Source organism: Lates calcarifer, linkage group LG17, assembly GCF_001640805.2.
Source record: "Lates calcarifer isolate ASB-BC8 linkage group LG17, TLL_Latcal_v3, whole genome shotgun sequence".
NCBI lineage: Eukaryota > Metazoa > Chordata > Actinopteri > Centropomidae > Lates > Lates calcarifer.
Window position 1 is genome coordinate 4,190,512 of NC_066849.1, and position 11,562 is coordinate 4,202,073.

Here is an 11,562-nt window from a genome sequence, read left to right on the forward strand (position 1 = left end):
ATGGGTTCATTTGGCTGTCTAGGTGATGCCGCTCGCATGCGTGTAGATGCTGAACACCAGCTTGCACAAGCAGCACAAGGGCAGAGTATGTTGGAGGAAAAGCTGGCTCAGGTGGAGAGGAACGCCATGTTGAACCTGAACAACAAAGAGCAAATTCACAGACAGCAGCTGGAAGCTGAACGCCGGCAAAGGGTACAGTACGATTTATGCGGCTTGGTTGGGTCTGACAAATTCACGTAAGAGCTTTAGCTTTAGCTTTGTATTAAGTAATAAGGTGTACGTGTGTGTGTTTGGTGGTTGATAGGAGCAGCAGTGTGCAGAGCTAATGGTTCAGCAGGAGCAGGCTGAGGAGCAGCTGCGTAGACAGTGTGAGGAACTGCGTGCACGCAGCCAGCAGGAGCTACAGCAGGTGCAAGAAGAGCTGTCCAGGCTGCAGCAGGACTACAACCAAAGCCTCCTGCAGGCTGAGAGTGAAAAGCAGCAGGTGTGTGTGGTGATCTTCATAGGTTTTATGTTTTTTATATTGTTCATGAACCATAAAATGTCATCATAAAATATTAGAGTAGGTCAAGGGTTAAAAAAAACGATCATGTGAAGTTTTGCCAGCACTGTTGCTAGTGTTTGCCCATCAAAAGTCCTGCCAGTATCCTTATGGAAGACCCCAAGTGTATTCCTTGTCCCTCAGTGGAAGTTTACCTAAACATGACAGTTTCTCTGCTATATGTCCAAACTAACCTCTTTTTGTCTGTTGTAACCAGGCTTTGTCCCAGAAAGAGGCAGAAAAGGCTGCCCTCACAGAGAGGCTAATGGCTCTTCAGCAGGACTTGGCCACAGCACACATGGAGCTGGAGCGCATGCAGAGGGAGGCACTCAGCAAACAGGAGCAGGACAAGGTGAAACATGACAGATTCATATTAGCTCTGCTCACTTTTCTTGTTCTGTATATATGACTCAGCCAATCAATTTGCACACTTCTGTGTTCCAGAATGCAATGGCTGTCCTTCAGTCTGAGCTGCAGGACCTGCAGACTCAATTTGAAGAGTCTTTGAACTCCCATGAGAATACTAAGAAGAGTCTAACTGAGCAGGTCAGAGAGTTGAACCAACAGAGAGAACATGCACAACAGGAGGTGAGAACATTTAAAAACATCATGCTTGTCTGTTCAGTGGCACCAGTGTATAACAATTTATGTTGCCGTGCTAACACCTACAGGACTAATGTCAATCTTTAGTGAATGTTAGGATCTTGATTTGGACAGAGAATTACAAGCAAATCATAGAATGTATCGGCTGGATGTCACAAGATATATTTTGTTTGTATAGTAGGATCACTGAAATGGATAGGAAATTATAGCCATGTTTGGATTGGCATTGGATGGGAGACCTCAGATCTGCTTCTAGTGTGAGGGGGAGTTTGCACCTATTAGTACCAGGGTGGGGGAGAGCCATTTACCATAGGCCTCTGTTGATACTGGCTGGTGCCACAGAGCTTTACTAGCATCAGGGTGCCATCAGGTGCAGAAACTGCAGGGCCAAATCCCACAAGGAGAGGTGGTGTCCACTCTCAAGACTCTAGCTCAGCTCTCGCTCTCTGTGTCTTTTTCCTGTCCAGGAAAATTTAGTTCCACTGACCTTAATATAAACTTAAAAGTGCAATTAGACTACAATTTTGGCAAAGTGACATATCTCTCTGAGCCAAATGAGAGCTGTAAATTTAAACTCTTGGGGTTGCTTGAGGTCAGGCATTTTAGTGAAATAACAAGCTCACAGTCACCTAATTAAGATGTAACTGCAGAGTTGTAAGGGCGTCACCATCTCTTGATTTAAAAGCATGGTTTTCCAGGAAAAGTGGATTGTTTATCTGTGTGGGACTTTTTGGTTTCAATAAAATAGCAAAAGTGAGGATCATCCTGTCTTCTCTCTGTCTCCTAAGTCTTGTCAAAGTATAGTGAATGAGGTTGTGTGGAGCCAGAGCAGAGGAGTTTTGAGGTTTGGACAGCCCTCCCTAGAACCATATATCAAGTCAGGCTTCAGTGACACTGTCATATTTGGCTGCCACCCATTTCCTTGTTTGATTATTTTCACTAATCCTATCTCAGGATTCTCATGTCAGACAATGACAAAGCAGGAGTGAGAGTGTGTGACAGAGTTAGAGAGCAAGAAAGAGGAAGAAATCAAGGGGAGAAAGGGAGAACCAGAGGGGGGAGGATATGGTCCCTGGTACCATAATATGAAATCAAAGTTTGAGTTAACCCCTTGTGTAAATAAGCCAGTGGGGGAGTGTTTATTTTCTCCCTTGCAGCAGCGAGAGGCTGGCTCCAGTGGGACTCCAGGTCCCCCTCTCCCATCCACATAACACAACACTGCTGCACTCATATTCTCGGCCCTTCTTCTCCACTCCCCACCCAAAAAAATCAGATAAAATAAAGTATAATTGGCCAGATCAGCACTGGCTTGTTTTTTCTCACATTAGAGTTTATGAGAAAGAACCATCTTGTGTGGCCTCTGAACATAACACTCCTCCTTCTTCTCACTCTGGTCCTCATCCTCCCTCTTCCACCCCTCTCACCCTCCCTCACCACCACCTCAGGGGGGCTGCTGTTTATCATGTTGCTCTCTGTGGATTCCTTACACTGCAAACTACAGTGAGGAGATGGGAAGAGACAGCACCTGGCTATAGGCCCAACTGGCTCTTATCCATGCCCAGATAAGCTCTGTCCTCCCTATGTCTCTCGCTACACACATGTTGCCATAAACCAGAATATAGGTCATACAGTATCTTGAGACTGTGCACATAGCACTTAAAATAGGAGATGCTGATGTTTAGCTTTCAAACAAAGAAGCTTTAATGCATTATCTGATCCAAAATCAGTTTTGCAGGATGGAGAATTTTTTTCCATTTAGTTTTGATTATTATATACATATGTTTGAGCTTTTGATGTGTTGGACGTAACAGCCTGATAGAAGTTTTGATGAATTTTGAGGATAAAAAGAGTTTTGTGTGTGTTGGATGTTTTTAATTGAATTTATATTGAAAACAGGCAGGTTTTAAAAGCAGTCTAAGGCTTTGTAAGTCCCTATAAACTATGTTTATATCCATTTGAAATTTACATTATCAAATTCTGGATCGGGTTGATAACCAAAGATTGCCTAATTTGCCCTCATTGACATGATGTCTTGCCTTTCATTCTCCTTAATCTGGTCATGAAGTTAGAAAGCCTTCGTCGGCAGCTGCAGGAAGCTGAGGATGGAATTATCAAAGGGCGAAGAGAGCTGATTGAGGCTCACAGAGAGCTCCAGGAGTGTGCACAGGAGCGAGACAAGCAACGAAAAGAAGCCCTGGACCTGAGAAGGCTCTTGGGTGAAGAGACCAGAGAGAAGGAAGCGATCCAGGCCTCTAATGAGGAGCTCAGAGCTTTCATCAAGAGAGCAGAAAGTGACAACAGCAGGTACAGCTGTTACATGGAACTCCAGATTTCCTGTAAATTTTTTCTGTCTTATTAACTTTTAACATATCTTGATTAGCTTGAGACGAGTTGTGGAGGAGAGGGATCAGAAACTGGCCATTTTAGAGGAATGTAGGAGCTCAATGGAGCAAGAGGCAACAACTTTACGGAGCAGTATGAGAGAGCTGGAGAAGTCTCGACTGCAGGCACGCAGAGAGCTGCAGGAGCGACGCAGACAGGTGAAAGATTATTGAGATCACTGCTTTCCATCTGAATTATTTTAAGTAAAGGATTCCTTTCAAATAGTTTGTGCTTTGTTAACATGAGCAGGTAAAGATCCTGGAAGGCGAGAACAGCCATCAGAAACAGGAACTACAAGAGCTGCAGGCTCGGATATATAAAGAGGAGCAGAAGGAGGAAGAGGCACGTCGCGAGGCTTTTACTCTCAAACAGAGAGTGCTAGAGTGTGAGGCTGGCAGAGATGCAGCACTGAATGAGGTAGAAGGCTAGCAGGAATTAGTCTCTAAACAACATGCTAGAGCAAACTTTCCACCTTTGCATACATACTTGAAGAATACCTGCCATACTCCCATCACATAACGTAACATCATATAACATCATATCACATGACTTTTACTTTGAAATCTTTTGTAAATATAACTAATATATGATTAATTAATAAATGATATACAGTTAATTAAAGAAACAAGCTAACTTTCTTTTATTCTCAAAACATTCAGACACAAAATAAGTAGTTTTTGTATGTCTTTTGTTCAATAGTGCAGCAAATTGTGTTAAAAAATTAGGTTTTATATTCTATAAAATGGGCATTTTAACTACTTTTAGGGTCCCCAAATTCTCATGACCCCAGCAGAGCCCTTGAGTTGTCAAGTGAATGTATGGCATATTTTTGTACTCTGTTTCCAAGAGCATGCAGAACAACTCAAATGGATTGCACATTATTGTGATATTTGAGGCCTGGTTAATGTATCCATTTTTTACAAAATCCAGCAAATATCAAACGCTTGTTTTGAGCTGAGTTTGCTATAAAGGGATAAAGAAAGTCACGCTTACCAGTGTACATTGTTGCTTAATGCTATGCCTCAGTCATAATTACTGTATCTCTTAACTCCTTGTGATATAGTTTAAGAAATGTTTTCTGAGATCCTATCAGTGAACTTGACAGGCTTGTCATCTCAAAACACATTAAGCCATTACAGAAACCATATCCCTATTATTTACACAGTTAAGTATCAGTCACTAGATAATGGGTCAGGGCATGTTTCTTGTCAGTGCTGGTAATCACTGTTTTCCAATGATGTTGTTTGAACTGTGTTTAGCCTCCTGCCCATATTTCTGCAAACATAACATAAATTTGTCTTAAACACACGTCACTTAATGGAAAAGAATTTAAGCAAGAGAATTAATTAATTCATGAGACAATTAGCAGATTCATTTAACTACCATTGTGTCCATTTGTGTCTTCAGTTTGTAAAAATAATACATTGTCTAAAAATACTCATAGCACCCACTTATGACATTATTGTCAGACTTATGCATAATCACAGTATTTGATAAATATTTAAATGGCTTGTAGAAAAAACTCGATCTCTCTTGCAACACTGTTGTGTGTGCTTGTGCAGGTTGCAGGTCTGCAGCGTCGTTTGGTGGAAGTGGAGAAGGCAGAGCAGCAGAGCCGAGAGCTGCTGCAGGAAAGAGAGGCTTATCAGCAGCAGAATGACCAGCAACACAGAGAAACCTCTGCACAGCTGGAGAAGGCACTAGAGGACGCCAAGGTCCAGGTCAAGGAGCTCTCTGTACAGGTTGGCCTTACTGAAAGTAAGGTTCAGGGCCTGGAAGAGCAGCTGGCCTTGGGTGATACCAAACGCAAGGATCTGGAGCTCAAGCTGGCAGGGTTGTATTCAGTTTTGCGCCGCACTCTTGGCATCGGCCATACAAGACTTTCAAGCACAGCCGGGTCACGAAGACGGTCTCCCTCTCCTTGGAGAAGTCACCTACAAATAAGAGGTATGGTAATGGATTTTTAAAATAAGGTGTCATGATGCATTTTCTTGCTATAAGTAGATGCATAAATGAGTATGGTCTCTGGTTAGGGGGAGAGAGTGTGACAGATGAATCTTTGTTGTCCTTGTCCCGTGGTGAAGATGAAGAGCTGGACATAGACACAGTGCACACAGCTCTACAGGGACTCCAGCAGGAACTCAGGGACGCACAAAGAAACAGGGTATATTTGAATGTCATAATAATAAGTAAATGTAGGCTCAAAGACACAAACCATGTGTTTTTGAATATGTGGCACTTTTACCTCTCATAAACATGTCTTCTCCTTCAGGATGAAACCAAAGCTCAGGTAGTCAGTTTAAGTCAGCAGATGACACAGCTCAAAGACAGCCAGGATAAGTCAGCTGCCCAGCTGCTACAACTACAGAAGTCCTTGAAGCAATCAGAGCAGGGTAAGAAAACCAGTGCAAAGCAATGATAATACACAGTAAATATAACTTTTGAATTCTGCTGAGACAAACAGCATATTAACATGTTTTTACAGGAAAAAGAGAGATGGCAGATCAATTGCACAAGGCTCTGACATCCCATTCCCTGCAGGAAGAAACAGCACGTTGTACAGAGAGGGAGAAGAGAGGTCTTGAGGAGGAGGTAGCTCAACTCAGGGCTAATCTGCAAGCTGCAGAGGCTGAGTCCAGGGCACTGCAAGTATGTAAAAGGCAAAGAGATAGATATGAATGAAAACAGTGTACAGTATCTTGAGTGGCATCTGATAAAATCCTGTACCCATTCTTCTACAGGACAAATTGGAGCTCTTGCAGGGCTCAGAAGCTCGTGCAAATGCAGAACAACGAAAGCTGAAGGAGTCTCTGGAAGCAGCAGAGAATAGAGTAAGCCGCCTGGAGGTGTCTCGGTGCACCCTCGAGGGTGAGCTTCAGCGGGCCCAGCTAAGGGCAGCAGAGCTGGATGCAGAGGCAGGGGCGCTGCAGGAGAGACTGACAGAGCTTAGGAGGAAGCTGGGTGAGAGTGAGGACTGCTGCACAGTGCTGAAGGTCAGCGAGGAGAGGCTGACCACATCACTGGTTCGAGCTGAGCAGCATGAGAGCCAGCTTAGAGAGCAGATCCACAAACTGTCAAACTCTCTCAGTGACAACAGGACCAGCAGTGGAGCCCTGCAGGAGCAAATAACACAGCTACAGAGGGCTCTGACTGCCAGTGAGCAGGACCGAAGGCTGCTACAGGTACAGTCCAACACCTAATTACACCCTGAACAAAGTAAATGCTGTAGGTGGAACGTACAGAAAAACATTTGTCCATTTCTTCTATGTAAAACAAATTGTGCACTGTAAATCTTGAATTTGTAAGGCTTTCTCCTCTCTCAACATAAATATGTTTGATTGAAACTTAAAAATAAGATGAATAGCTATGTTTCCATAGCCATGCTTTGATTTACAGTGCAGCTATTTAACCTTCTCAGCTCCAGACTGAGCATTTTTTGTTTACATTTGGTGCGGTGGTTTTCCTGTAGGACCTCAAAGACTGAGCAATAAAATGCTCAGGCAAGCTCATTAATTCTCCAAGAGCTTCTCAGGAGAGTTTTCCGGTCTTAGTTTGGGACTGGACTTTAAAGATACTGAGCAAACAAAAACATGACATGCTTATTATAAATCTCTTGCTCAAAAGCTGTTGGCTCACTGCAGTAAAAAGCAAAAGAAAAATCCCAAGTCTTGCAGGCAACTTTCAGCTGTATGTCAAAAACTGAAAACGAGGCAGAAGGTAGGAAGGTGAGAAATATAAGGTCAGCCTAAGTGCAAAATCATGTTTTAATGAAACTGTGTGGCTCATTGTATAGTGTCAACTTGTGTGTGCCCATAGGAACGCCTGGATAAAACACGAGATACCCTTTCAGAGAGTAAGAGGCTGAACCACACACTAACAGAACGGGTCCAAAACCTTGAAAGAGCTCAAGAGGACTCAGAGCTTAAAAACTCTGAGCTTGAGAAACATACTAGGACACTGAAGGAGGTGAGTCACACTGAGATGAAGGTGTAAATAAAGGTGTAAATGTTTAATCTCCAGTTTGATGTGTGAAAGATTGACTGTGTCCTAGAGCCTGAAGCAGCGACAGAAGGCTGAACTGCAGGCCCAGGAGAGCTCCCAGCAGCTGCAGAGAGAGAAGGAGGAACTACAAGACAAGGTCACCAATCTCCAGAGCTCTTTGCAAAAACTACAAAATGAGAGAGCAGAGATGGAGAAAGTGCTGATACGCCTCGGTAAAGACAAGTCAGCACTTAGAAAGACACTAGAGAAGGTGAGCTACCCTGTCTATCTTTGCACTATACTTGAATAACTCTTTTAATCTATTACCTACAATGGTAATAGATTTATTAGATATTAATGGTGTCAGTTGCACTGATTAATCTTATACAATAATAATAAATAACATTTTGTTTAAATATATATTTTTTAAGTATTTTATTTATACAGCACTTGTCCTCATCAACAGATAACTGCAGTGGTTTAATATTGCACTAACAGACAGATTAAAAAAAGAAAAAGCAGCAGAGGTCAAATTGTCTTGATTTCAGGTCCCAAATATGGATGTTACAAAAAAAGGCAGTTTCATAATGTTATAGCTAAAACAATAAAGGCTTGATCTCCCCCCACCGCTCCCAAATATATTAGACATACATTAGACTTTTGGTCAGTCAGTTATAGTCTGGTGCTGAATATGAGGTAAAAGATCTGAAATACATGAGGGAGCCAAACCACAAATGGCTTTAAATGCAATTAAAATCATCTTAAAGTCAATTCTACAACTGCTGGAAGCCCTTGCACATGAAGAGGCCAGGACTGAAGTAATGCGTTTAGTGTTGGTCAGAGGCCTTGCTGCCACATTCTGGACCAAATGAAGACGTGCAGCATTAAGACACATAAAGGGGCTTACATTAATCCAGAGGAGATTATTTGAGTAGCTTGCTTTTTTATTATGCTTTAGTTTAGTAATATTATTTCTTCAATTTTATACACATCCATCTTCGTCACACATGGTCCAATGTGATCCTAAAGTGATGGAAACATGTAGGTGGACTGTGAGAACCAAGAGGCTCTGTGCTTGGCTTCTGCTACATGCATTACAGGAAGGCACATGAGTACAGAGCAATCATGGTAAAGTCGTTCATATTATGTCACCCTCATGCTGTTGTCAGGTGGAGATGGAGAGGCTGAGGAGGGAGGAGGAGGCAGTGTCAGCAGCCAGAGAGAAGGAGCAACTAGGGCAGACAGTGTGCAGCCTGGAGCAGGAGCTGTCTGAAAAGCTGGATGAGGTGCAGACTCTGCAGGTGAGCGAGGGACTGTGGGATTATAGGCAGGGATGGGCTGGGGTTGCACTGTGGAGACAGGGCAAATGATTTGGAATGATCCACTACGTATATGAACAATTTGCCTAGTATTTCCATATATTTACGTTTATATGGTATGTCGATTTTTCAACTAACCCAGCCATAACTACATTTTTTACTATAACTCACATAATATTTAAGAATATTAAAATGTTTTTGTATGAATCTGGAGCCCTCTCTAACTACATTGAGTGCTCTTTCTGCTTCAGTGAGTGCAGTAGGTAGTTGTACTTGTTTGCATGAAAAGCCAAATATCCCCGCACTGTATGAAAGCACTAACAAGTAGCATTGGAAAGTGCTGCTGTTACAATCTAAGTAAACCTTAGAGAGCTTGTATTTGACTCTGTGGGCCCAGGGTCATGACCCCAGTAACCCCAGGGCCAGAGAACTTCTGTGCCCCCATTTGCTCAATCACTGCTTATAGCAGCCAACAACAGCATACAAAAAAATCCTGACTCTTCTCTTTCTTATACTCTATTTTCAATTTTGTTTTATGTTAACTGTCATCAGGCCCAAATCTCTCAGTTGGAGCACTCTCATGCACAGCGCCTCCTGGAGGTGACAGCTCACCATCACCAGGAGCTGGATCTGGAAACAGATCGTCTGAGAGACAGTCAGCTCCAAGCAGAGCGGGCTCTGGAGACCAGAGAGAAGGCCCATCGCCAAAGAGTCAAATGCCTGGAGGAACAGGTATTTCAATTCTAATTGTGAACAATTTGTAGGAATAGGTGTCTTCTTCTTCTTGTGCCATAGGTTTATGTCAGTGTCTTTGTATGTCTCGCCGTCTTCCATTTTTTCTTTTTTTTCAATAGGTGCTAACTCTGAAAGAGCAGCTAGATCAGGAGACGAGAAGACGGCATGCCTATTTCAATCAGATGCTACAGCCTGGTGTGTAGGCAGAGACCCTGCAGTGAAGTATGTAACACCTCTGACCTTCTCATTTACTGTTCCTCTGGCAGCTTCCCAACGACGTTATGTTACAAGCTACATCCACATTTGGAAACACACACTCACACAAACATGCTCCCAAGGCCTCTACTCCCACCCATGCACATGTGCACACCGAATTACATTAATCTGCAGGAAAACTCAACAACAACAAACAATGAGTGTTTTGTTTATAAGTGGACTGGATGTGCCAAATTGTTTTAAGGATTTCCTCTGGCTCGCTACAGTTAGCATTTCTAAGTCCGTTTATGCTGTGTCATTTTTTTTTTTTTTTTTTGGAAACAATGTGATGAAAGGTTTCCTTGGCTGGTGCTTAATTCTCCTCCTCTCTGTATATGCATTTCTCATACTGATACTGTATCAATTTTATATGTCACAATCATTGTTTGTGTATCCAAATTAGACTATATATCCAAATATCTACAATAATTGTTTGCAGATTTCAAGTGATTTTCCTGGTGCTGTGATTATTAGTGTTTAAGGCTGAAGGCTAACGATTCTATAGTGTACTCATTTATTTTATTATGTGTTGTATTGCACGTAATCAGTGTGTGGAAAAGTTGTGGTTGTTTTTAATAAAACTGGGTGTATCAGAGCACAATTATACAATTTTATTTTTCAAAAGATGTTGATCATCAGTGATGTTTATTCTGCTGGCCACACAACTTTGTTATGGAAAGTTTTCTGTGAACTTTGTGAAGGACAGCACTGCCCTTTCATGGCATGTGAGTTCTAGCGTTTGGTTCGCACCATTAAAAGCCTTTGTGGACTTAGTGTTGTGGGTGAGAGAATGACCTTCGCTCTCTCTGTTGCCAGTGCTGTCTTCAGTGTTTTCTCTCAAAGATTGTTGCAGACTCCAAGTCTGTGGGATCATCATTCCTTGAAAGTTTCACTCGCTACCCCTCTGTAATCCTTCACAACCCTAAAATCCTGAGCTAATATGTGGTCTTCCCTTTGCTGTTTGGAAACCACAAATATGTTGTGTTTTCCATGTTGTGTGTTTTCATTCGCATGTGCATAGGCTGTATCTTAAAAGTATCTTAAAAGGCAGTTACTCCTTTTCATTCTTTCTTTGATTTCAGTCTGTGCTCTCACCATACTTTCTGTACAGTGCTGCATTTTCACAATAGTGCACATGCATGTCCTCTCACTGTCTAACCTCGCATGCCTTGGTAACTGTACATTGTAGGAGTTTCACTGAAAGGGGAAAATCTTGTCAGAGTTTCTTTAAAACAGCCCTTTGATTATCATAGATCCGCCCAGTGGTTATCCAGTTACCGGCCTCTTTTCAGCTATTGGCTGGAAGCAGCTAATTATGCAAGGTAGTGAATCCCTGTGGGGGAGGTGGGGCCAAAACTGAAAGAACTCCTTTGGCAGGCAGAATAGAGCTTTTATTGAGGATATTTCTAAGCTGACCATCAGGGACCAAATCGCTGGATTGTTTTTAAAAAAAAACACACACACACATCTCAGCTGAATCACGCTGCTCCCCCTCTTTCATTCCTTCCCTCGTTTCATTTCAGTGAGACGGAGTGTAGCTCATGCAGTACCCAGCAGCAAGCAGAATGCAAGGAATCTACAGTATTCCCCTGTCTCACACAAGAAGCCCAGTTCACTACTAAAGGACAAGTGAGGAGAGAAAGAGGCAGAGCCAGAGAGCAGTCAGGGGAGGATTCACACTGCTGTGGTTGAGAGGAGGAACGTACGGTCTTGTCCTGCTCTGCTCTGCTCTTGTTGCCTCAGGTG

The 11,562-nt window shown here is 42.6% G+C and overlaps 2 protein-coding genes across 4 annotated transcripts in view; one reads left to right on the forward strand and one right to left on the reverse strand.

Annotated features, from left to right (window-relative positions):
- The window catches only part of crocc2 (ciliary rootlet coiled-coil, rootletin family member 2), a 31,902-nt gene extending 20,424 nt beyond the window's left edge, over positions 1–11,478 (forward strand). The window contains exons 20-37 of one of the 3 annotated variants that reach the window (XM_051077528.1): positions 23–192; positions 305–484; positions 759–893; positions 986–1,129; positions 3,210–3,448; positions 3,525–3,684; positions 3,776–3,943; positions 5,089–5,473; positions 5,560–5,690; positions 5,799–5,919; positions 6,012–6,175; positions 6,268–6,708; positions 7,343–7,492; positions 7,578–7,778; positions 8,677–8,808; positions 9,379–9,558; positions 9,681–9,783; positions 11,340–11,478. In XM_051077528.1, the coding sequence (XP_050933485.1) occupies positions 23–192; positions 305–484; positions 759–893; positions 986–1,129; positions 3,210–3,448; positions 3,525–3,684; positions 3,776–3,943; positions 5,089–5,473; positions 5,560–5,690; positions 5,799–5,919; positions 6,012–6,175; positions 6,268–6,708; positions 7,343–7,492; positions 7,578–7,778; positions 8,677–8,808; positions 9,379–9,558; positions 9,681–9,764 (3,185 nt within the window). In that variant the 3' untranslated portion in view covers positions 9,765–9,783; positions 11,340–11,478. Of the gene's footprint in view, positions 1–22; positions 193–304; positions 485–758; positions 894–985; positions 1,130–3,209; positions 3,449–3,524; positions 3,685–3,775; positions 3,944–5,088; positions 5,474–5,559; positions 5,691–5,798; positions 5,920–6,011; positions 6,176–6,267; positions 6,709–7,342; positions 7,493–7,577; positions 7,779–8,676; positions 8,809–9,378; positions 9,559–9,680; positions 10,591–11,339 lie in introns of those variants that run through there. The other 2 variants (XM_051077529.1, XM_018670009.2) reach the window with 2 other exon arrangements.
- The window catches only part of hdlbpa (high density lipoprotein binding protein a), a 239,887-nt gene that overhangs the window by 181,049 nt on the left and 47,276 nt on the right, over positions 1–11,562 (reverse strand). The window lies entirely within an intron of this gene.